The 26,816-nt window shown below is 44.9% G+C and overlaps 1 protein-coding gene across 1 annotated transcript in view; it reads right to left on the reverse strand.

The window, feature by feature from the left end:
- Positions 1 to 1,852: 1,852 nt before the first annotated feature.
- Positions 1,853 to 26,816, reverse strand: part of LOC144765153 (uncharacterized) — a 31,732-nt gene continuing 6,768 nt past the window's right edge. Inside the window, exons 3-4 of the mRNA XM_078650314.1 lie at positions 23,997 to 24,124; positions 1,853 to 2,098 (exon numbers count right to left, since the gene is read on the reverse strand). Of these exons, the coding sequence (XP_078506440.1) occupies positions 1,853 to 2,098; positions 23,997 to 24,124 (374 nt within the window). The remainder of the gene's footprint in view (positions 2,099 to 23,996; positions 24,125 to 26,816) is intronic.

The raw sequence follows: 26,816 nt of genomic DNA on the forward strand, positions 1-26,816 counted from the left end.
TTCAATAATAAATTTACGAGGGTCCTGTCCTTCAACCCCCTCAGGAATTTGAAAGACTCGCAGATTGTTCCGCCGAGCTCTGTTCTCCAAATCAATAAGTTTCCATAGCATATCATCCTTCACTGCACGTAAAGTCTCACTCATCGTCTTTTGTGAAGCTAGTTTATCCTCCAAATACGAAATACAGGCTTCTGCCTCGGTAATTCTTGCAGTAAACTCTGAGCAAGTCTTGGCGATGCGCCGTACTGAATTTTGGCAAAGTAGCAAGACTCCTCTGTCAAAGCCCTTTTCTTCTGCATTGTTTGGGGGCTCCCCTCCGATGAATCCCTTCCCGTATCATCAGGGGGTGTAGTACTATGCTCACTCAGTTCATCCCAATGTTGAGCCATTGGCGTTTTCCCATTTCTCATCATCTCCTCACTGGATATATCCGAATGATCTGATAATGACAAGAACTTATCCACAAGATCCACCAAATCCGCCTCCTTCGTTAGTGAATCTAGACTGAGTGACTCTGTCCCATTAAGAGCCCCAGCCAAGCCAACCGAGCCATTTTCGCTTCTAACCACAATGTTATTATCATTACAAAGCTTCTGTGGTACAACTGGTTCAGTATCTTGGCAACCCAGTTCCAGGGGTTCACCCCACTGTTGTTCACTTCCGCAGGATTGCGCCCATCCTTTTTACCAGCGCCGTTAGCCAGATCCATATTGCTGCCAGATATTAAATTGTCCACGGCAACAGCGTCATACATAGAAATCTGCTGAGCACCTGAACTCTCCTTCATGATGACCGGGGGGACCAACAACAGCTTCAACACCCAATGTTCCTAGAAGCTTGTCTGTTTGGGGATTCGGAATACCCTGGATCCCCGTTTTCCCACTCTTCCCACCTTTGCCTTGTGAGAACATTTGCGGGATTGTGCATTTTGCGGGACTGACCATGCCCGTAGAGTTACCACGGGCACAGCTCTCGCCTTTATTTGTTTTACCATTGAGATTAGAGGCTTTCTTACCGCTCAGCGGCTCCGCGGTTTTTCCTACCGTTCCGGAGACAGTTCCAACGGCTGCCACTGTAGCAGCAGCGGTAGCACCATCAGCCAGGGCCTGGGCTTTCCCTCTAGGTCCTTTAGGCGGCATTATCGGTGTTCTGTGATATCCTGTTCTCGACTCTCCAGTAGTTTTGCCTGCAACAGTTGCTGCTTCTCGGCTCGGCGTCTACGCCCGGCCCCTTGCTTCTACAACGTATCCAAATCGGATTTTGCTGAGATAATGAAAAATAGCTGTCACATCAAAAGTGAACATGCCAATAGTACCAGGACTGAGCTTCGCACACCTCGGTAAGTGCTGAGACCCACTTTCACCCTCTCGTCCTCTCACTATCCACAGCACATCTTCTTAACGGGTGTAGGAGGACAGGAGCTACCAGCTCACACGACTGAGCTGGCGGACGCCATCTTGCCTCTGTCAAATGATATTCTATATGTAATATTCTGATATATAGTTCTGTTGATTTCTACATTCCCACCCACTGTAAGACAGTGTTCTCGTTATAAGAGCTGCTATATTTCTTGTAGCTCCCATGATATCCCCAATCCAACAAAATCACTTCTATTTCCTTTGGGTAACTGATTAGACTTTTTCATGTCAGTAATATCTTGTTTTTTTTTGTGCCCCATTGCGTCTCCCATGCACTACTTCTGCCAGGCTCTCTACTCACATCCATTGTGGCGACAAGTTAATCATCCTGTGCAAACATTTTCAGATACTTTGAGAGAGCCATCTGTATAACCCTGTTAACCATTCAATCGCAACACTGCTAGTTTCCATACCGGCTGCAGACCATGATGGAACTATCTGGAATACCAAAGTTCTGACTGAATGATCAGAAGTAATTCTGCTTTGCCCTGAAGGTTCCGAGGTTTTCCAAGACTGAATGAACGATCACCATCTGTCTGTGAGAACCTGTTGCTTACCGAGTCCGTCAAGATGCTATCCAGAGTGTCAGCAGTCACCAACATGTTGCTCATTGGCACCACCCTTTGAGTGATGGTAGTATACATACAATGTACAATGGCTAGTTCCTGCAGGAGTGTTAACTGGAAGAAAAAGTAAATTTCATACATGTGATTAACAGTAACAGAGTCAATCAGGAACTTATTCACAAACTGCAACATACTACAAAATGCTTATCCCAAAACCTTTGTCTGAAGACCTCTGCCTCCACCTCTCTTATCTTTACTACGAGATCTTTGCCCTACACATACAACTATAATTTTGTACTACCCGTGGGAGGGATGGGAGTGAGTGGCTGGAAAACAGGTAATAGTTATTACTAAATGGGAGAGCTTTAGGTAAAGGTAGATTGGGTATATATATTCATTAAAAACCAAAGGTTATAGGGAGGTTACAGTTAGGTTCAGATTTTCCACACTCAAAACCATAGAAATTCAGCAGTTAAAGCTAGAGTTATCTCAAGTAACTATAACTTGTGCCTAAGGTAATTATAACTCAACCCCGCCATGAACTGTTATCTCATCAACAATTAGACAGCAAAAGTTGCACTGATATTATCAATAATATCAGAGAGGATGTCACGAGTTAAGTAAAATGTGAGGTGCATGGTGACCTTGCGAGTTATAGTTGCCTTAGGGCACAAGGTATAGTTACTCCCCATTAGTAACAGGGCCGGGCCATGGGGAATGGGGTCCCTAGGGCTTGAATCAGCCCGGGGAGGGGGTCTGCGTGCCCCCTCACCCTTCTTACCTATATCTGTACCCCAGAAGATGGGGTCCGAAGCTGAAAACGGTAAGGGGCCTATGTGCTGCCCTCTCAATATTTTATAAAGCTGGGCCCCGGGAAATGGGGACATCAGGGTTGGCTCATCCTTGGGAAGTGGGCCACGTATGCCCCTGACCTATATGCATATACAAAAATTAATGTGCCCTCAAGTAATACAACTGGTGCTATGTAAAGCGCTTTGATACCCGATTCGGGTCAAGTTCGCGCTATATAAAACTCTGTAAAAAAAAAAAACATGGGACCTTACCCGCCCAGGGAATTAAAGAAAACAAGCACAGGAGACTGTACTTGTTTATTTTTTTTTTTATTTGGCCACAGATCCTCTGGAAAATCAGAGAAAATTTTAAATCTAAATATTTTTGCCCAGACACGGTTACCTGGGGCCCCCCGCAACCAGTCCTAGGGGGTCAGAGTATTCCTACCCCGCCCATTGCATTTTTTTCCCGTTTATTTTGTGAGTCGGGCCAAGTCCTGCGTCCCAAGATGTCTACCACTACTTTCTAGTAGAAGTGTTGGCAGCCAATCAGATCTCACTATGAGAACTGTCGGATCTGCAGAACCTCTGCGTCTCTATATATACATATATATTTGTTTTAATTAAAAACTACTGAACAGATTTAAACCAAATTACGAGAGCATGCTTTCTGGGAAATTTGGTGTAATTCCATTCAGCAGTTCGGGCTATAGTCACGTTCAAAATTCCTATGGGAAATTACATGAGGAAAAGTTGTTTTGGGTCCTCCTACCTAATGGCAACTGCCAGTAGGTGATTTAAAAATATATGTAAATAAACAAAGGATCCCTATACTCTCAGTCCTTCTTGAAATGGTTGTCTCTTCAGATTTCAAGCCGTGCAGTGTCTCTGGCCATTTTTTGTTGCTCAAGTGAATATGGAGAGTGGATAGATCTATAGATAGATCTATTATTCACTATAAAAACAAAGGGTACAGGAACGTTATAGTTAGGCTCAGATTCCACTTATACAAAATCTGATCTAACTATAACTTACGGGCCCGCAATGCACTGTTTATTACCTCACATATTACATCACTCATGACATGGTCAGTGACATCACTGAGGACATCACTAATGACATTATCCACAGAACTACTCACACACCCTCTCACACTCCTATATAACCTCTCATGCACCCACTCACACACCCACACAATCACTCACAGACCCATACAAGTACTCACACAACCACTTACTCATCAATAAAGCCACTCACGCACCCACTTATAGTGAAGATTCGTCAAACTACGCCAAAGATATAAACAAGTTACAAAACCCTTTTCCTATGGAAACATGGTCCAATTGTCCAAACTATAACTACCTACTGGCGTCCGTCAGTAGGTAACATGGCATACATCTAGATATACATATTGTCAGCATACAAATATTTATTGGGCTATAATCACAACCATACAAGAACATAAAATCATATTTTTATAAAATAGTAAAAACTAGTAGGCTTAACATTTTTTAAAGAAATACGAATGTGTCAACAGTAACAATACATTATATAATCTCATGCATCACATCAAGGTTAATCAGGTCTAGATTGTCTTGATCTCAAAGCAGCATGTAGAAAGCACGAAACAGCAAAAAGATAATGCTTGATCATCAGGAGCTGCAGATACATAAGTGCCAGGTATCCTTGTGAGAAGTTCAGAACTTTCAGTAACAGGAAAAGGAACTGCTTCCTAGGCAGGCTCAAATATTTGCAAAACAAAGAACAAGTTACTTACCTTCGGTAACACTTTTTCTGGTAGATACAATATCTGCCTGTGGATTCCTCTCCTTGTGAATATCCCCCTGAGTCAGCAACATTCGGAAATTTTCTTCGTAGCACGCCGACGACGTCACAGGAGTATGACCTCGCGCGTGACTCCGTCTGACGTCACCGACTCCTTATCAGGCCCACGCCGGCGTAATGACGTCAGTTCCGCCCTTTTTTCTGTGCCTTCGAGGCACACGGACGGACCAACGACAGCAAATATGCAAATATACAGTGTACACAGTACATACAAATCAAATACGCACACAAAATGTGCAGTAGAAATAGCACAATAACAGCAAACATATGTACAAAGAGACCAGGTATAACAGAGTGGACAACAGGGAGGCGGGTGGGCATGTGAGGAATCCACAGGCAGATATTGTATCTACCAGAAAAAGCGTTACCGAAGGTAAGTAACTTGTTCTTCTGATAGATACATCTGCCGTGTGGATTCCTCACCTTGTGAATAGAGTCCCACAGCAGTTCCAACTCCCGGAGGAGGGTGTCCACTCTGCAACACCAGGAAATCTTGGAGGACAGAACGCGCGAAGTGGCCGTCCCTCCTCACCTCGGTATCCAAGCAGTAGTGCTTCGCGAAAGTGTGAAGGGAGGCCCAAGTCGCGGCTCTGCAAATGTCCTCAACAGGTACACCTCTAGACAAAGCAGATGTTGCAGACTTTGCTCTAGTTGAATGTGCTCTAATACCCTCAGGAGGGTCCTTACCCGCCAAGGAGTAGCAAATCTTGATGCACAGGATTATCCACCTGGAAAGTGTGCGCTTGTGCACCGCTCTGCCCTTCCTGCAGCCAGCAAAACCAACAAACAGCTGGTCATCCATCCGGAAGTCTTTAGTTCTGTCCAGATAGAAAGACACCGCCCTCTTAGGGTCCAGCGATGCAGTCTCTCTTCCTCCTTAGAAGGGTGAGGGGGAGGATAGAAGGTAGGAACGGTAATGGATTGTCCAAGATGGAAGGGAGTTACCACCTTAGGCAAAAAAGCAGCCCTGGTCCTAAGAACCATCCTTTCAGCATGAATGGACAGGAATGGGGGCTTGGAACTAAGAGCTTGAAGCTCACTTACCCTCCTTGCCGAGGTGATTGCAACGAGGAAAACTGTTTTAAAAGAAAGAAGTCTCATGGGACACTTGTGCAAAGGTTCGAAAGGAGAACCCATCAAAAAAGTCAGCACAAGATTCAAATCCCAATGAGGAACCACAAAAGGAGTAGGAGGGAACTTATTAATGAGTCCCTTCAAAAATCTCAAAACCACTGGAGACTTAAAAAGAGAGGGCTGATCCGGCAAACAGAGAAATGCCGATAAGGCTGAAAGATACCCCTTGACTGTGGCAACAGCAAATCCTTGCTGCGCCAAAGAAAGAGCAAACTGTAAAATGTCAGACAAATGAGCCTTCAAAGGGTCAACATCTCTCTCCCTACACCAAGAGACAAATTTAGACCACCTATACGAATAAATGGACTTAGTGGAGTCACGCCTGGCAGAAAGAATGACATCCACCACATCGTGAGGGAGAGAAAAGGAATTCAAGTTGCCCCGTTCAATCTCCAGGCATGAAGGTGTAATGTCTGGAGGTGGGGGTGTAGAACCTGCCCCTCCATCTGAGAGCGGAGGTCTGCCCTGTGAGGGAGACGGAGCGGCGGGTGAGAGGAGAGGTGGAGAAGGTCCGTGTACCACACCCTTCTTGGCCAATCCGGGGTGACCAATATGACTTGGGCCCGGTCCTGGCGAATCTTCCTCAGAACCCGAGGAATCAAGGGTATGGGAGGAAACGCGTAAAAGAGTTGACCCTTCCAACTGAACTGAAACGCGTCCCCCAAAGCTCCTTGCATCGGAAACTGGAGACTGCAGAATGACAGGCAGTGAGCATTCTCGCGAGTGGCGAACAGGTCCCCCCGAGGAGACCCCCACATCAGAAAGATGCCGTGAACCACCTCCGGATGGAGCCTCCACTCGTGGTCGGCAGAGAACTGCCGACTGAGACTGTCTGCATGAACGTTCAGAACCCCGGCCAGATGATTTGCCATCAGACAAATCTGATGGTCCTGAACCCAGGACCAGAGACGCAGAGCCTCTCTGCAGAGACACTGCGACCCTACTCCTCCCTGTTTGTTGACATACCACATCGCGGTCGTGTTGTCCGTCAGGACTTGAACTGACTGACCGCGAAGGGAAGGGAGGAAGGCCTTGAGCGCCAAACGTATCGCCCGCAATTCTAGAAGGTTGATATGAAGGAACCTTTCCTCTGGAGACCAAAGCCCTTTGACCTCCAGGTCCCCCAGATGAGCACCCCACCCTAGAGTGGATGCATCCGTTATCACTGTGGCCACCGATGGAGGAAATTGAAAAAGCTTTCCTTGAGACAGATTGCCTTCCACGCCCCACCAAGACAGATCCGCTGCAGTTTCTCTGGAGATCCTCACTGACTCCCTGAGATCTCCGTTGTGCTGATACCACTGCCTGCGGAGGCACCACTGGAGTGCCCTCATGTGCCAGCGTGCATGGTTGACCAACAGAATGCAAGAAGCCATCAGACCGAGCAGACGAAGGACCTTCAAGACTGGAACAACCGCTCCATTGAAAAATAAAGGAATCATTTCCTGTATGTCGTGAATCCTTTGAGGTGGAGGGAATGCACGACATACAGTTGTGTCCAGTACTGCACCTATGAACAGGTTGCGCTGGGAGGGCACCAGGTGAGACTTGGGTACATTTATCGAAAAACCCAACCTGTGTAACAACTGAGTTGTCTCCTGCAGATGATGAAGCACATTCTCCGGCGACTCCGCTTTGATCAGCCAGTCGTCCAGATAGGGGAACACAGGAATCCCCGATCGTCTGAGATGCGCAGCCACCACTGCCATCACCTTGGTGAAGACTCGAGGCGCAGTAGTAAGCCCAAAAGGAAGGACCGCAAACTGGTAGTGTTGCGATCCCACCGTAAAACGGAGATGCTTCCTGTGCGACTTCAGGATTGGGATGTGAAAATACGCATCCTGCAAGTCGATCGACACCATCCAGTCTTCTTCCATCAGCGCTTGAAGAACCTGTGCAAGAGTGAGCATTTTGAACTTCTCCTGTTTGAGATAGAGGTTCAAAATCCTGAGGTCCAGGATTGGCCGAAGCCTGCCATCCTTCTTGGGTATCAGGAAGTACCGGGAGTAGCACCCCTGACCCCTCTCCTGCTCTGGAACCATCTCTATCGCACCCTTTCTGAACAGTGCCAGGACTTCCTCCTGCAGGAGAAGAAGGTGGTCCTCCGAACAATAACCTTGGCAAGGAGGATAATTGGGAGGGAACTCCTGAAAAGGAAGTGTATACCCATTTTCTACGAGATTGAGAACCCAAAGATCTGATGTAACCGATTCCCAATCTCGTAGAAAATGAGTAAGCCGACCCCCTACCGGACCCACATGATCCAGAATGGCGGATCTAGGGCTGCTTTGCTGATGCGGGTGGGGGTCGGGTAATATTGGAGGAAGTGGAGGAGGAAGAGATTTGACGTCCACGACCACGACCTTTTTGTCTACCTCTATAGGACTTGTACAGAGGGTTCTGCTGCTGTTGCTGTAGGCCCTGCTTGAAGGGCCGAAAAGAAGATCTACCGAAGCCTCTAAACTTCCTAGTTGTTGATCCTCTCATCTGGAGACCCAAAGACCTTGCAGTAGCTCGGCTATCTTTAAATCTCTCCAGTGCGACATCCGCCTTTTTCCCAAAAAGACCAGTCCCATCAAAAGGTAAGTCTAGCAACGTGGATTGCACATCTGCAGAAAAATCCGAGGATTTTAACCATGCGGCTCTCCTGGTCGCAACAGTAGAGCCCATAATCCTGGCAACAGAATCAACTGTGTCCATGCCACTCGGAATAACCATGCGTGCCGCAGCCTGAGTATCAGAGACCACTTCATTAAAGTTCTTTCTATCCTCCTCTGGAAGCTTAGATGATAATTGCTTCACAGAATCCATCAGTGCATGGACATATCTACCCAAAAGGCAAGTAGCGTTAGAGGATTTTAGGGCCATGCTGCCCGAAGAGAAAATCTTCTTCGCAGACTGATCCAATTTTTTAGAGTCTTTGTCTGCTGGTACCTGAGGAAACGAACCTGAAGACCTGTTAGAACATGCAGCCTGCACAACCAGACTCTCTGGAGAAGGATGCGAAGAGAGAAATTCAGGGTCACCAGGAGCCACTCTGTAGCGTCTTGCCACAGACCTAGAAACAGCAGGAGCAGTCAATGGTCTCTTCCAGACCTCCTTTATCGGATCAATTAAGGCATCAGTGAACGGCAGTGTAGGTTCAACAATAGAAGAAGCAGAGTGCAAAACCTCTGTAAGGATGTTGGGTTTGTACTCAACCGTAGGCAAAGTTAAGTTAAGAAGATCTGCAGCCTTCCTAATAACAACATGATAGGGTGCCACTTCCTTGGATGGTACATCAGAAGCTGAAGGCAAACCCCATTCAGGAGAGAGTTCCAGACCACTAGCATTCTGTAGATCTTCAAAATAATCATCATGATCAAGAAGCTCACCCTCTTCCACATCAGAATCTTCACCCCTCTTCTCCTCTAAGAGACGCTGAGCCCTGCGTCTCGACCACTCCACACGAATCGAAGTCGACGGATCCGGCAACGACTCCGACGGAGCCGGTTCCGACATCGAACGAGGAGCTGGGGTAACTGTAAGATGAGACTCACGGACTGGCGTGGTACCTCGATCCAAACTACGAGGTCGATCCGGAGTCGGCGAAGCCGCATGCGGAGTCGAAGACCTCGGTGGAGCCGCACCGAGCCAAGGTGTAAGCGGCGCCGGCATAAATGGCACAAATGGAGCTGGGGCGTAAGATTGAGGAATGCCCAAGTTGTAAGCTAATGGACCCATGGGACCAACAGGTGCTCCAGTGGGGTACATTGCTCTGGAGTAAACTCCAAACATCGCATTAAGGAAATGCGAGGGATCCTGTCCAGGACCAGGAAAAGGAGGGTATGGACCTACCGGATGATCTGAAGGAGGATGTTCCGACATAGGCTCATTCTGACCTTCCTGACCCATAGGAGTTTCTATCGGAGTTGGAGTTTGAGGAACTACTTCCTCCTCTTCTTCCTCTTCGAGGAACTCGAAGCGTGACCCGAAGCCGATTTGGATCCAGATCTCGATCTCTCCCTGGACCTCGACTTCGCTCTGGACCTCGACCTCGCTCTGGATCTCGACCTCGACGCCAACCTCGACTTCGATCGAGATTTTTGCCTCGACTTCGAGCGTCTCGACGTCGACCTCGAAGACCTCCCAGTCTCTCTTCCTTTTATCTTCGCAACAAGAAGTTTTGCCTCACGCTCTCGTAGTGCCTTAGGGTTCATTTTGAAACAAGACCGACAGTTCTTAACGACGTGATCTGATCCAAGACACCACAAACAGTCGCCATGTGGATCGGTGATCGACATCATTCGAGCGCAAGATCCACATTGCTTGAAGCCTGTTTTTCGACGACATCTCCGAAGAAAGAAGAAGAATCAAAAGAAAAACAGCAACACTGTAATAGTAGAAGAATACAAAGTATCGAAGAAGATCCCAGAAACCGTTAGCGTCGAAGACGCCGAAAAAAGGGAACTGACGTCATCACGCCGGCGTGGGCCTGATAAGGAGTCGGTGACGTTAGACGGAGTCACGCGCGAGGTCGTACTCCTGTGACGTCGTCCACGTCGGCGTGCTACGAAGAAAATTTCCGAATATTGCTGACGCAGGGGGATATTCACAAGGTGAGGAATCCACACGGCAGATGTATCTATCAGAAATGTAGGGTAGCCTGTGGAGACATATTGTTGCATCCACAGGGCCCTAAGTGCCTGAAAGAGACTGACCACTAGATTTGGCCAAAAGATGATGTAGCACGTTAACCTTGAATCGTACCAACAGTAATCTATCCCTTTCATTAGATAGGAGAGAAAGGAAAGCTCCATGCCCTGAACAGTTTTTAAAAATAAATGCCCCTATACAATGGGTTTCACAAGCTCTATGTGTTCATGTTGTAATAAGGGACTTTTGAGAAACAAGTCTCTCACTCTTTTGAGTTCCAGGGGGTACGGGGAGTAATAATTGCAGTATATGTTCACCCAACCCATGATGTTAAAAGCTGCCTTCGCATAAGCAATCCAAGGGATTTGATGCATGTTGTCAAGGGTCAGACAATCAGACAAAATCAGTCTATTTAGTTGGCATCCCTCCCCAGTCTATATCTTGATCCAGCACAGCAAGGGTCTGAGGGCAACAAGGTCACCAATGTATCTAAAACAAAGTTCCTGACGAACAAAAAAAGCTGGGGTACTTTGTGGACCCGCAGAACGCACCTTAAAATGTATTTTCTGTGAGTTCAATTTTATCGACCGTCATGAAACCCCATACATCACTGTCATATAGCTCCTTGGAGATGCACTTGGGCTAAAAAAAACTTAACTAGAGGGTCCAGTCACCAAGAGCCCAACCTCTGTGCAACGCTAACTACAGGCCCCGTGGTCTTAACCAAATCACAAGTCTTACCCTCTACTAGGGGTTTAAAACTCATATTAGCATCAAATAGCACCAGCAGGTAAGAGAAAGCTGGGACCTTAGCTAGGGCATGACTCCCCACCTTGAAGGTTTTGAAAGTGGTGGAAATTCAGCGATGTTAAGAACTCTCTTCACAAGTTGGGCTTTAAATATGATATGCTCTACCCTGCCTGGCTATGAGTTGAGGTCAAAGGGAAGCCTCGCAACCCAGCAGAGGCAAACGACTTTTGCAAACACTTTGCTTTCAAGTCCTCCTCTTCGTTTAGTATTGTTGACTGAATTTCGCGATCTGGCTGATAGGGAAATCGCATATCTAGGGAAACACATTGGGGCTCCGTGCCATGGTGAGGGGGCGCACCGGACAGCACTCTTGTGCGGATAATCCACCCTAATCGCCTAGGTAGTTATGTCGATGAATTGCGCACCGTCTCTGAGTCCTCTGTTTTTGTTGACGAAGATGTTCTGGCAGAGTCCCAATGCTAATATGAACTCCTTTATACATCCTGCATGCCTGACAATGCACCAGAGATCACATCATACTTGGTGGAGATTGCCATAAGTCTGGCTCACTGATGGCCAATGACAATTTTTTAGCAAGATGATTTTTTGCGAGGAGGTCACCCAGGTGATCGACTCTTTAGACAGGTCCAATGGCCCTGGCCTTGATGGCCTTATGAGAGCTTTCTATAAAGCTTTCAAACAACAAGTCACCCACATCTCTTTACAGTGGTCAACAGGATCTCCTGCCAAACACCTGCTGTAGTTACCCTATTGGATGCCGAAAAGACGTTTGACCCCTTGGAGTGGCCCTTCTTGAAAGACGCTCTGATCAAACTGGAAATCCCCACCACGCTCATCTCCTTGGTCATGCTCTTATATCCTAATCCTGTGGCACGCATGGGAGTCAATGGCTCCCTCATGGATTTTTTTCCCTATATTGAGGGGGACTAGGCAAGGCTGCCCTTTATCTTCTCTCCTCTACATTCCCTTAATGGACCCTTTGGTCTGCCACCTTCTGGAGCGCCACATACATGAGGCTTCCGCGCTTCATTTTTTAAAATATTTTCGGCCGGAGTCACGCTGGGTGTGAAAATCCAGCCCCCCCAAAAAATGCTCTTTTGGCCCTGTGGGACTCTCTGATCAGGCCTATGCGGTGAGGGTGCTTTTACCCTGCCACCTTTTCTTCTTTTTTAATCGTTTTTCTTTCTCCTCATACCAAGTGACAAGATGGCTGTCAACACTTCCTGGTTACAAGTGTTGGCAGCCAATCAGAGACAAGCTCCACTGTGGCACTTACTGGATGTACCGAGTGGGCTAGTTGGACCCCACACTAAAAAAAACATAGGTTTCAGGGACGTTATAGTTAGTTGGAGATTTCACTCGTGCAAAACCATAGAAATAGTCAGTAGACCTAACTTTAACTCGTGCCCATGCAATGCACTGCTGATGACGTCACATATTACATCACTCATGACATGCTCAGTGACATCACTGATGACATCTCAAATTTTCCATTGGGCATACAAGTCACACAGTCCTTAAAATAACAAACAGAGATGTCGGTTCACCATCTGCCTACTGGCTCAACTACTGTCTCCCGATTGGATAGAAAATAGCCAATTGTGACATTAAATTGCTTAAATTCTCATGGTTCTGCCTATGTCGAACATTTACTTTTGCCACACTAATGAAGGCTGATTGCTGAAAAGCGTATGTGGCCAATAAAGTTATGTTGAATGCCCCGGGAGTGTTCCAGTTGCTTTTTTGGTTGTTGAATGAAATGGGTCACACCCCCGCTAATTGGAGGCACCAGTTGTGAGTTCAGAGGAACTGGTGGGAAACGTGTATGATATAATATATATATATATATATTACCTGCTGGCGATAGCCAGTAGGTATATATAGTTAGGATTTTTTTCCTATGGGATTTTTGAAAATTCTATGTCGAATAACTTTGGCGTTTGGGGACAGAATTAGCTGAAATTTTCAGGAAAATTGAACATTTTGTTTCTGAGCAGCCCCTGAAAATTTGGGGGGGTTTCGTCAAGGGGGGGGCCGAGAAAAAAGGGGGGTCCCAAAACGTGTTTTTCCCATGCAATTTTCCATAGGGCGGTTGGCCTCACTTTTAGCCTGAACGGCTGAATGGATTTACACCAAACTTGGCAAAATTGTAGGGACTGGTAGCCCGATGTGCCTTTGCTATGTCTCAAGATATAGGCTCCAGTGGTTTTTACGAAAATTAACTTTGAAAAATATATATTGGGCTACATTGGGCTATATATATGTTGGAGCCCAAATGTAGCCCAATGTAGCCCAATGTAGCCCAAATATGGCCACCAGAGACAAAAAAAAACAAATGTAGCCCAAATATCAGCCAGATGTAGCCCAACTATAGCCCAATGACAGAATGTCCCAGAGTGTTCTAAAGAACAACTAGAGTGCTAACAGTCCTACTTATTACAAAGGTATGGCACACCTGAAGCCATCTTGATTGGAATAAAGTGGTAACTCTTAAAACATTTAATTTAAAAAGGAACAAAATGAGGGGGTTCATTTTGCCATAGAAAGCATGATTAGCGAATATATGACGAAATCCCGCATACCATCAGTCCGCAAAAAAAATCCCGCATGTACTATTAGGCCGCAAATTAAAATAACGAAAACTTTTAGAACGAATATGCCTTTAGCATACACTAAACAACTAAACTACCCTAAACCCTAAAACACTGCCCCCAGCATGACCCTACACTACACAAACAGTACAACACTACCCTAAACCCTAAAACACTACCCCCAGCATGACCCTACACTACACAAACACTACAACACTACCCTAAACCCTAAAACACTACCCCCAGCATGACCCTACACTACGCAAACACTACAACACTACCCAAAACCCTAAAACACTACACCCCAGCATGACCCTACACTACGCAAACACTACAACACTACCCTAAACCCTAAAACACTACCCCCAGCATGACCCTACACTACGCAAACACTACAACACAACCCTAAACCCTAAAACACTACCCCCAGCATGACCCTACACTACGCAAACACTACAACACAACCCTAAACCCTAAAACACTACCCCCAGCATGACCCTACACTACGCAAACACTACAACACTACCCTAAACCCTAAAACACTACCCCCAGCATGACCCTACACTACGCAAACACTACAACACTACCCAAAACCCTAAAACACTACACCCCAGCATGACCCTACACTACGCAAACACTACAACACTACCCTAAACCCTAAAACACTACCCCCAGCATGACCCTACACTACGCAAACACTACAACACTACCCAAAACCCTAAAACACTACACCCCAGCATGACCCTACACTACGCAAACACTACAACACTACCCTAAACCCTAAAACACTACCCCCAGCATGACCCTACACTACGCAAACACTACAACACTACCCTAAAACACTACCCCCAGCATGACCCTACACTACGCAAACACTACAACACTACCCTAAACCCTAAAACACTACCCCCAGCATGACCCACACTACGCAAACACTACAACACTACCCTAAACCCTAAAACACTACCCCCAGCATGACCCTACACTACGCAAACACTACAACACTACCCAAAACCCTAAAACACTACACCCCAGCATGACTCTACACTACGCAAACACTACAACACTACCCAAAACCCTAAAACACTACACCCCAGCATGACCCTACACTACGCAAACACTACAACACTACCCTAAACCCTAAAACACTACCCCCAGCATGACCCTACACTACGCAAACACTACAACACTACCCAAAACCCTAAAACACTACACCCCAGCATGACCCTACACTACGCAAACACTACAACACTACCCTAAACCCTAAAACACTACCCCCAGCATGACCCTACACTACGCAAACACTACAACACTACCCTAAAACACTACCCCCAGCATGACCCTACACTACGCAAACACTACAACACTACCCTAAACCCTAAAACACTACCCCCAGCATGACCCTACACTACGCAAACACTACAACACTACCCAAAACCCTAAAACACTACCCCCAGCATGACCCTACACTACGCAAACACTACAACACTACCCAAAACCCTAAAACACTACACCCCAGCATGACTCTACACTACGCAAACACTACAACACTACCCAAAACCCTAAAACACTACACCCCAGCATGACCCTACACTACGCAAACACTACAACACTACCCAAAACCCTAAAACACTACCCCCAGCATGACCCTACACTACGCAAACACTACAACACTACCCAAAACCCTAAAACACTACCCCCAGCATGACCCTACACTACTCAAACACTACAACACTACCCTAAACCCTAAAATACTACACCCCAGCATGACCCTACACTACGCAAACACTACAACACTACCCAAAACCCTAAAACACTACCCCAGCATGACCCTACACTACGCAAACACTACAACACTATCCTAAACCCTAAAACACTACGCCCAGCATGACCCTACACTACGCAAACACTACAACACTACCCTAAACCCTAAAACACTAGCCCCAGCATGACCCTACACTACGCAAACACTACAACACAACCCTAAACCCTAAAACACTACCCCCAGCATGACCCTACACTACGCAAACACTACAACACTACCCTAAACCCTAAAACACTACCCCCAGCATGACCCTACACTACGCAAACACTACAACACAACCCTAAACCCTAAAACACTACCCCCAGCATGACCCTACACTAAACAACCACCACAACTCTACACTACACTAACACAACACTACACTCCACAACACTACACTACACTACACAATCACTAACCCACGAAAAAATTAACACAAACCCACTTACCTCTCTCGTCATCGTGGTTTTCACAACGCAAATGCATTTACCATACATGCCTTTAAAACGTAATTCTTTGTAAAGGCATGCGCGATAAATGCACATGCGTTTTGAAAAAATGCGGGATAATGGTATGCGAGGTCAATGACCTTGCGGGATAATGGTATGCGGACTGAAAGTCTGCGGGATAAAAAATGCAGGAAAATGGCTGCAAACCATGATTAGCAGCAGACTTCCCTGGTGAGCACTAGCTTTACTACAGTGATCTAATGAGCAACTAGAGTGCTAACATTCAGAATTTATGGCAAATGTGTGACACATCTGAATGCCTTCTTGATAGAACCAAAGTAAACAAGCATTGAAAATGCAATAGATCTCGCCCTCGTTTAAGTTAAAGCCATTCTGTTTGTAATGAGGTGGCTTTTTAGCTTTGCTTTTATTAGTGTTTTTAAAACTTTCATGTAAATAACATGCATATGTATGCATATATGTATATGTATGCATGCATTTATATTTGTATAGATATGCAGACTATATATGTTTATATATGTATTCACTGAAAAAACCATAGGTTATAGACCATATATAGTTAGGAATTTGCATTTACAAAACCTTGAAAATTCACTGGAAAAACCATAGGTTAGAGACCATATATAGTTAGCTGGACATTTTATTGACATAAAACCAATGAAATTCCATATATAGTTAGTTGCACTAACTATATATCGCGCACCCGCAATCCACTGCTGATGATGTCACATATTACATCATTCATGACATGGTCAGTGACATCACTGATGACATCACTGATGACATCTCAAATGACATCACTGATGACATCTCAAATGACATCACTGATGACATCATCTAGTGTCTGTGTGTTTTTGTAAAGTTTAAATATGTTTTACATATTGAAGAATGAGTGGATGTATGGAAGACTGAGTGTGTGTGTGGCTGGCTGGGAGGTGTGTGACTCTGTGCATATCAATGTGTACTTGTATCAGTGATAGTATAAGAGAGTAAGTATGTGTTAGTATATGTGTGAAAAGTATGGTGTTCTGTGTTTAACTGTATAGATGAGGAAATCGAAGTGTGATTGATTCTTCACAGGACTGACTAGGTGTATGAGTGCATATGATAGTGTTGTAATAATGAGTGACTGTATGTATGAGTGATTGTATGGGTGAATAAGTGAATGTGTGTGTACACGTAGGAATCAGTGAGTGCGTATGTAGTAACTGGTATTGGTGTGTCATGATGTCATCAGTGATGTCATTTGAGATGTCATCAGTGATGTCATTTGAGATGTCATCAGTGATGTCATCAGTGATGTCACTGACCATGTCATGAATGATGTAATATGTGACATCATCAGCAGTGGATTGCGGGTGCGCGATATATAGTTAGTGCAACTAACTATATATGGAATTTCATTGGTTTTATGTCAATAAAATGTCCAGCTAACTATATATGGTCTCTAACCTATGGTTTTTTCAGTGAATATATATATATATATATATATATATATATATATATATATATATATATAGAAACCAAGTCCTCAGCACTGCAAACACTCAGCAACAGAAGACACGGACCCCAGGCTGCAGTAAGGTAGATTTTATTCTCCTCTCAGGCGACGCGTTTCGAGCAACTCGTGCTCTTGATCACACATATATAAACGAATTACAGTTATTATAATTTAAATACATTTAACAACAAACAATTAGTAATTTTTCATTCAGATTAAATAAAAATATACAGTTTACTGTCTGGTTGATTTTTTAAATAAATAATTTTGTATTAGCTTATTATATTTACAGGAAATATTTTAACATACTTTCAAGATAGTATTGCTGTAGAATTTATTCTCAATTTCTTTTAGGTTTAAAAAAATATAAAATACATTAAAATATTTTCATTAACTTATTTTAAAGATTAAAAATCCCCAATACTATACCATAGGGAGAACTCTGCCCTGGTGAAATAAGTGTGAAACGTTACCAGTGGCAACAAGTCACATATAAATTTGCCTCCACCCTCTAGTTTCAGGGATCGAGGATATGCACATTTCCACTGTGTTCTAACTTTACATGTGAAAACGGTGAATAGCCAAAAGCAGTAAAGTTACTGCAAAGTCTAAGAGTAAATGTGCACGTTTGCAGGTATTTCTACTTTTGTGAAGAGGGATGATAGTCTTTTTTAATTTCAAATTTGTTTTATTGGTTTCAAGTGCAACAGTAGACAACACATTGGAAGCGAAGCCTGGTAGGCATGAAAAGCAGTCAAAGCAAAGAGATATACAGTATCCAATAGTCATATGGATGGACATTTGCACTAGATATAACAAGGATTTAATGCCTGGGTTGCAGATGTCCCTTGCGATGAAGCAATGAAATCGTAGAAAAAAAAACCCCAACAAAACTTTTTGACCTGTAATTATTGACCTTTTCCTTGTGCCACATTTTTCTCAATTATCCCTATCCAGAGTAGAAACTAGCCATGCATTCTTACGTCTCACAAATGGCTCCTTTAGATGACACTCAACATCATATTGTAAGGACAAGAGTAGCTGACATGAGAGCTTTTCATGCACAGATTTTCTGTAATCAGGATCAGGGTATTTCACAATAAGTCCCTCAAAGTAAGATTCTGGTTACATTTCTGGATTAACCAGAGTGGTTAAATGATCTTCATTTCGATGAGGTTATGTACATTTGTTTTACAGGGATATCTTGAATACCTGGCATGATCCAGTCTTTCTGGTTCTAGGTTGTAGACCCCAAGATCTGAAGTATTTTTACAGCAAACTAGCAGTGTAACTGTTCTTTCTTCACTCCAAGAAAGAATTTGCCATGACATGTTTCGGTGAGAGGTTAGTGTCTGCCATTTTCTCCCACAGTCTCTGACCGAACAGAGTTGAAATGTTCAAACAAAGGTTACAATACTGTTTTCTCTAATGACTCATCCATGAAGTACGATATCAATATGGATACTTAATGGATGCTTTAGATGAGAATCTGTCATTACAGGCACTTGCAACACAACTGTTAGACCTGTCTGCTTCTGAGAGTCCCCTCACCATTATGATTTCTTTTGTTCCCCTGTACCTCCCAAAATTTGTCGCTTTTCTTTGTCTGCCAGGACTTTTTATGTGTTGCTTCATGGGGTTAGATGTTCCTTGAAGCCCAGTTGCTCACCAGGTTTGTGGCACCTATTTACAAGACATGGTGAAACCGGTGGCATTACAAACTGGGGCTGTCAACCCAAAGATATGGCCCTAAAATGGTAGACACCCTTTTCCTTCATGTGAGTGACTCCCATTGGAGCCTTCATGAACTTTGACCTTTGGAGGTTTTGGCGCTCTTTGTTTAGCGCGCTCTTCTGACAAGAATTTCTTTATTTCCTCTCAGGTACACAAAATGGCTGCTCCAGAACCACAGTACGGTGGCTCTGTGTGGCCTAAATACACCTCCAAAGGGCCATGTCATTGTCACAGCCAGAGAAGGTTCTGGAACCTTCTGGCTCGTGCCAGCACCCCAGGGCACTGGCTATATAAGGCTCAGTCCCTGGCGGCCATTTTAGATTCATTTGAGATTCATTTTAGATTCCAGACTTGACACCAGATTGACACCTGCCCTGTTGACCCCTGAGGTGGCTGGTAGCGCGGGCAGTAGAGTGGCAAAGGTCATTGGCATTGACCCTGACTGGCGTTCCAGTTATCCGCATTAGTGGTGACCTTGCGCCTACAGCGCCTGTCCAGCGCGTGCCTCATCATCCCCAAAGACTGTGGCCAATATCGTGTGCCTCCCCGCCCCCCGGTTGTGAATTGCGACAGACTTCACTAGTCGCGTGTCGAGAGCAAGTTCGCCGCGACCGCGATCGTCGACTGTGCCCCCCTTCGCGACAGGTGCCTCTAGAGGGGAGCTCGGACGTCTCCGAGCCCCACCAGCGTAGAGCGCTTCCTGCGTGATCTGAAGGTGAGGTGGTGCGCCGGGGCGGGGAGCGCCAACCCTTGTTGGGCGGGACTAGCGTCCCTGCCACTCCCCAGTGACCCAGAAGTTGTGGCCGTGGACGGGAACCACCCGGAACGCGGAAGTCAGAGGGAGGTCCGGTGAGCCCCTGAGAATCGCGCCGCTGGTGTGAGGAGTGCTGTGCCCTGACTGAATCGCTTTTCGATCACAGCCAACGTGAGGTGGGCCTGTTTCTTCCAGTAATGTGCAGCGTTGTGAAGGAACTGTGAACCGGCATTGTTTTCCCTAAGCGCGGAAGTTACGTGACCTCGCCGGCAGCCTGTTCGTCAGTCTAAAGACTTTGAACTGGTGCCGCCTGAGTGCAAGCGATGACAAAGCCCGTAGGCGCGTAGAGACTCCACCGGCAAGCAGAGATCCTATCCCGGTGGCAGCCGCGTGCAAATGAGATGTTCACTGTGTTTCCTTGCCTTTTTAGATACACGCGCGTACTCCTTGAACGAGCCTTAAAGAGTCCCAAAATGCATTCTGTGCCCAGAGAAGCCTGTATGCATTGCTATTGAAACCAACACAAACTGTAAGAGTTATCTTTCCAAATTGAAACGTAATGCAAATGAAATGTTCCTAAAATATTTAATTGGTGGCAGCGATACCAGAATGAACGTGTGTTTATTTATTTAAATGAACCAGTATTTATTCTGCTAGGCGAAAGTGATATATAATCTATTGATTTGTGATATTGATTGCTGATAATATTTATTCCATTTATTGATGCTATGTATTCCTCATATTTATTCTATTTATTGATGCTATTTATTCCTGATATTTATTCTATTTATTGATGCTATTTATTCTTGATATTATTTATGGAACTACTCATTACAGAATTGATGCCCTGAAATGTGTGACTAAAAGAAATGTACATGTGCTATCCCAATCATCCCTATTTACAGAGAATTTTTACATAAAGGAATCGTATTTTTCTACAGCAGTGGTGTGGTGTCCTTCTTTTTGGTGTGGCTGCACAGGGGGTTATTATTGGGTCAAAGCCGGCTTAACACTACAGCCTTCACTCGCCTTGTCACTTGTGCCAAGCTACCCCCTTTGTGCTGGGCTTGCCCATCGCAGGTCCAACAACAACACAGCGATGTAATGCATTACAATACATCTCTGCATCATACTACAACATAACACCACAAAACACACATAGCTGCACTACAGCACAGCATGACACTGACAAACTACACAAGACTATAGTACACTGCACAAAAATATGATATAACACTGCAACACCATACTAACTTACTTATTCTGTACACTGTAGCAAAGCATTGGACTACAAGCCAAGACAACCTAACCTTATACAACTCTACTTCACACCACATAGTCCTTTGCAGTACCCTAGGGCCCAAAAACATCACACTACAACCCTACACTGTCAGGAAACAGGCTTTTTGCATGTTTCCGCCCCAGTTCTTGCCCCTATTTGAGTACTAGTTGCTGTTTTTTCGACTCAGTGCACTTAGGCCTGTTAACCTAACCCCAGTGCCAGTGTACTGACCCATTATAAAAGATTTCTTGAATTGGATGACCCCAATTTGCAAGCACTAACTTACTTGTGAGTCCCTAGTATATGGTGCAGAGTGTGACAAAAGACAAGAAGGCTACCAGCCTCCCACTGCAGACTAGAAGGGTAGTGTTCATAATACTAGTTTGACTATGGCATTGCCATTAATGGCAAAGCCACCCGTTCCCTTAATGATATATGTAATTCACCCCTAAGGAAGCCATATAGATCTCTATGGCAGGGAGCTGTATATTGTTAAGCAACCCATATACGTTTATATAGCCTTAGCAGCAAAACCCTTAAAGTTGTTGTTTTGATGAGGAAAGTTAGTCCGGCTAACTTCTGAATGGGACTACCTTACATCAAATTCAACTTGATGCCCAAATCGAAATTAATGTCACTGTTAAAGTTAGGCAGCTTTTAAAAAATTGACACTCTGTGCCCTAGCTAGTCCAGTGGCTTTGTGCAGGCCCGGGCCAACAGACAGCTTTCTGCCCACCTGGGGAGACATGTGAACAACTCCAAGGCTTAAGCACAAAGGCAGTTGCCGCAGAGTGAGGTGTCACTGCCTCTCCCAGAAAGGCCAACTGAGGTGTTAGCCCAAAAGGCAGGCTCAAAGGAAATGCCCCCTTTAAAGGGTGACAACACACCCGAGCAGGATGACTTTTGTTCCTGCAGACAAGTTGGAGGCAGGGACGGAGAGGAAACACTGTCCTCAAACCTGTTTTCCTGTGGGCTTGACAGTAGCAAGAATATTGCACACTGGGATTGCGATATGCCACACATAACTTGAACTTTGTCGCAAAAAAGGAGTGGGCCTACTAGCCCATTGGATAGTGACCACGTTGTCCCCCCAGGCACTTTCCCAGGATAAAATAGGCACCCCTGGCATGCTAAACCTCAGTACACATTGGATTTGGAAAAAGAACCCACCAAAGACTGTCCTCCTGCCATTGGAATAGCACAAAGAGAGGATTCACTGTTGGAAGGACTGCACCTGCTGCATTTTGGACTAGTAAAATTTGGACTTTGCCTGCGGCTTCCGGCTTGGGAAAACATTGATCCCAGAGCCAGATTGAAGCAGTTGACTCCAAGGGTTAGTTGGTTGGCCCCCTGGAACAGCACCATGGATACCAAAGTTGAGAAAGCCATAACTGTCAAAGCAGTATCCTCTTCAGAGGAATCACCACTGACTGCTGTTGGGTGCTCCTAGAGACATCTCCGATGTAGCCAAAAGTTGCACTTGAGTCTGCTAGACCCAGGACTGCTATCAAAGGATTTCTTGCCTTAGAGGGACATTAGCCTCTACCAAGGATATTTGCAGTGATTGCTGTGTCGGGAGAACAGTAGCCCAGCCGCTGCTGGCCTTCGACTGTCACAAAGAGGATGCCATGGGACCTCAAATGCTGTGGCCAAAGTTCCCCCACCTCACCCATGCACCAAGAAATCACCCACAGCTCACCCTTGTCGACTGCACAGCTCCAGGATGATATTTGAACATCTTTTCTGCCTGTATCCCCAGCATAGGAATCACTTCATTGTTCTCTATGGTGGTTGTTTTCTAAAGGCTGGAACTGAACTGAAAAAGGGTCTGGTGGCCAGGTCACTGCCCGAAGTGACCTTAAGTCAGGCTGAAGGCGACAAACTAACTGTTTTAAACATTAAAAAAAATTACAAACTTTTGATGACCAGTGCTGTTTTGTGGTTGTATTGAAAGTTTTTTTTATTGTTTTCAAAATACCTATCTCTGGAACCTCCAATGAAATTTGATGAACATGGATTCTAAAAATGTATAAAAATATGTTCTATTTTCATAAAGTATTGTTGTATCTCTTGTGGGACTTTCGTATTCCATTGTTTGGTGCTCTTAAATGATTTACACTAAGGGCCCGATGTAGGTCGGTCGGTAACGGCCGAAAATCGGTATTTTCGGCCGTTACCGACCGGTATCAGCGAAATGGTATGTAGGGACAGTCATTTTACAGAATCGGTAAATTTACCGATCGGTAAATTTACCGATTCTGTAAAATACCGATTCGGTATTTTTACCGAATCGGTAAATACAGATTTTTATCGATTCGGTAAAAAAAACATCCGGATGGTCCTACATGTCCCCCCTTCATATTTACCGATTCTTAATTACCGAATCGGTAAAATTCGGTAATTAAGATTCGGTAAATGAATCCTACCTACATCTGGCCCTAAGTTCCCTTTGTCAAGCTTTGCTGCTCGAAGCCCCAGATACCCAGGGTTGAACAAAGGTGATACAAACAAGCTTCACTGGACCCAAGACAGTTTTTGGGACTGTATTCCATGATAAGGCTTCTACTGCTATATCATATAATACTCTGAAATTCTCACATACATAATATATCATACCATGAGACAACCACATGTTTAAATAAAGTACATTGCCTCTTATTCCCTTGAATGCCAGGTAAAGCAATGGAGAATCACAGTTACCTTTTTTCGATGTTCCAGGATTTTACAACATAACAAGATGTTCTCATTTGAATTTGCAGAAGCAGATGTATTCAAAAAAGCCATAAGGATGTTTATGTCCATGCGCCGGACAGATTCCATCAGTCGAACTGTAATGACAACCCAGAGAAACAGACACATGTACAAATAATGCCCAAACAGAGGTTACTTGACATTTTTTTAAAGTTTAGAAAAAAGTGTCACAAGATATTTTTAACTTGCAGCAAAATTTGCATGAAATACTAAAGAAAGGACACTTGTCCAAGATGCATTGATGCTTGTGCAAATTATGTTTCATGTTATTTTCTTACAGATTGATTATATCTGGAATTCAGCGGTAGGTCTTGCCACATTGAGATTGACACTGTGTGTTCATTTTAGACTTTTACTCCAACTGTTAAGATCATAATTGGTTTTTGTACCTCATTCCACAAAACTTACAGGCGCTTCGTTTTAGCTTGCTAATCAGGGTGACAGCTGTTGTGATCTTCCGTCCCCGCCCCGTTCCGCCGTGGCTTTTGCCATTTGTTGCGGAGGGCTAAAGGACCGGACATACCTGATTAGCACTTGCGGGTTGGGAACAGCTGATGTGTGCGCGAGACTCCCGACTCACTGCTATTTAAGCAGCATGCCGGCGCGGACGCGAGAACACCAGCGGTAGGTCTTGTCACCTATCATTTTGCCCTGCTGCTATTTTTAAAAACCGCATTGAGATTGACACTTTGTGTTCATTTTAGACTTTTACTCCACCTGCTGGGATCGTAATTGGTTTTTGTACCTCATTCCACATGCTTACCGGCACTTTGTTTTAGCTTGCTAATCAGCGTGGCAGCTGTTGTGATCTTCCCTCCCCGCCCGTTCTGCCGTGGCTTGTGCCGTTTGTTGCGGAGGGCTAAGGGACCGGACATACCTGACTAGTACTTCTGGGTTGGAAACAACTGATGTGTGTGCGAGACGCCTGACTCACTGCTATTTAAGCAGCATGCCAGAGAGGATGCACAGAGGGCGCGCCGCTGGCACGCCAAAGGCAAGCCCGTCTGCGCCCATCCGCGCCTAGATCGGGCCCAGGGCCACCCCCCCTCTCCGTTCCCTACTGATCTTGGGCCCAAGTTTAAAATATACAAGAGATACTATTGTAAGTCTTAACCCCCAGATGAAGGATTTCTGTCTGCAACTTGATCCTTTGAAAGAGCCTAAGGTGTGCCCTCTGTGTGACATGAAGTTCCTCTTCACCAAAACAAAATGCAGCTTTAACTCGCATCAAGTCCTTTACCCGCAAACAGTTTTGCAAAAGTCCCTCCAGGGCCTACTCCTGAATACACGCTCTTTAATTAAACACAACATTGAATTCGCCGAGCTGCTGGAAGCTCACAATATAGATATGGCATTTGTCACGGAGACGTGGGCAGATGGAACATCTGAACCGGAGCTATCATTAGCCATTCCCCAAGGATACTTATTAATCAGGAATGACAGACAGGATAAGCGGGGAGGGGAAATAGCGATTATTATCAAGGACACCTTGTCGATGAAAAGCTCTACTTCAGGAAGCGGTCCTGATTGTGAACTGCTTTCATTTGGAATCACAATCAGTGAAAACTATATATTAAACGGCATACTGCTGTATAGACCACCAGGGGCTAAGAACAAGTTTGTAGAGACAAAAGGTCATATCATCGAGTCTAGTGTTGACTTTCAGGAATTTTCTATCTTAGGTGACTTCAACTACCATTTAGAAAATATAAATGACCAATATACAATCTCACTTCTAGAGCTGATGGCCAGTGTCTTGATGGAACAACTGATCAAGCATCTTACCCACAAGGATGGACACACCCTTGATGGAATATGCATATCTAATCCTCAATTGAAAGTGCAGGAGAGGTTGCCAATCCCATGTTCTGATCATAAGGCCTTTCGGTTGGTACTTACCTCGTCCTATCATCTTACTCGTCCTCATTCTGCTCTTAGGACTTTTAAAGGGAGAAATTGGAAGGAAATCAGCCCACAGCAGCTGCAATTAACATTAGCTGCCTCTAAACCGACACTAATGCCCGAAGTAAATACATCCACCAATATTTTTACTAATTGGATAGCAACCGCAGTAAATATTCTAGCTCCAGAAAAAACATTTACTTGCAAATGGTTGAAGAAATCAGAACATTGGTCTGTGACATACTGCGCATCCAGAAGCAACTATGCAGACAAGCTGAAAGGTGCTGGAGAAAAACTTATACGGAAGCCAAAAAAACGGTTTATACACAGTCACTGACCGAATATAAAAAGATGATTCTAGAGAAAAAAAGCAGCTATTTCTCGGATAAATTGAGCAGGTGGGCAACTCAAGTAAATTACTTTTCTCAACTTTAAAGGAATAAGTGACACTTCCCACCCCACTAGCACTGAATAGCAATGTTACTTTCTGCAATCAACTCGCAGATTCCTTTAGGGACAAGGTGCTTTCTATCTATGATTTCTTCAGTGGAAAAGGCAATGAGCCTCAAGTGAATCAACCCTCTTCACCTACGCGACATCCTGGCCATGGCTTGAATGCTTTTATCCCCCCAAATGTAGAACAGGTTTCGCAGATAGTCAGATTGGTGAAAGCAGGGGCTCCATCCGACCCCTGCCCTCCTAAAATATTCCAACAGTCAGCTGATGAGATCAGCGAGCAACTGTGTCTGATTTTCAATGAGATCCTTATGTCCAGCATTTTCCCAGAGGCTTGGAAGAAGGTCTTCATCCTCCCCCTGCTGAAAAAACCTAGACACCAGCGATCACAATAATTATCGACCCATAGCA

Source organism: Lissotriton helveticus, chromosome 1_1 (assembly GCF_964261635.1).
Source record: "Lissotriton helveticus chromosome 1_1, aLisHel1.1, whole genome shotgun sequence".
Lineage (NCBI taxonomy): Eukaryota > Metazoa > Chordata > Amphibia > Caudata > Salamandridae > Lissotriton > Lissotriton helveticus.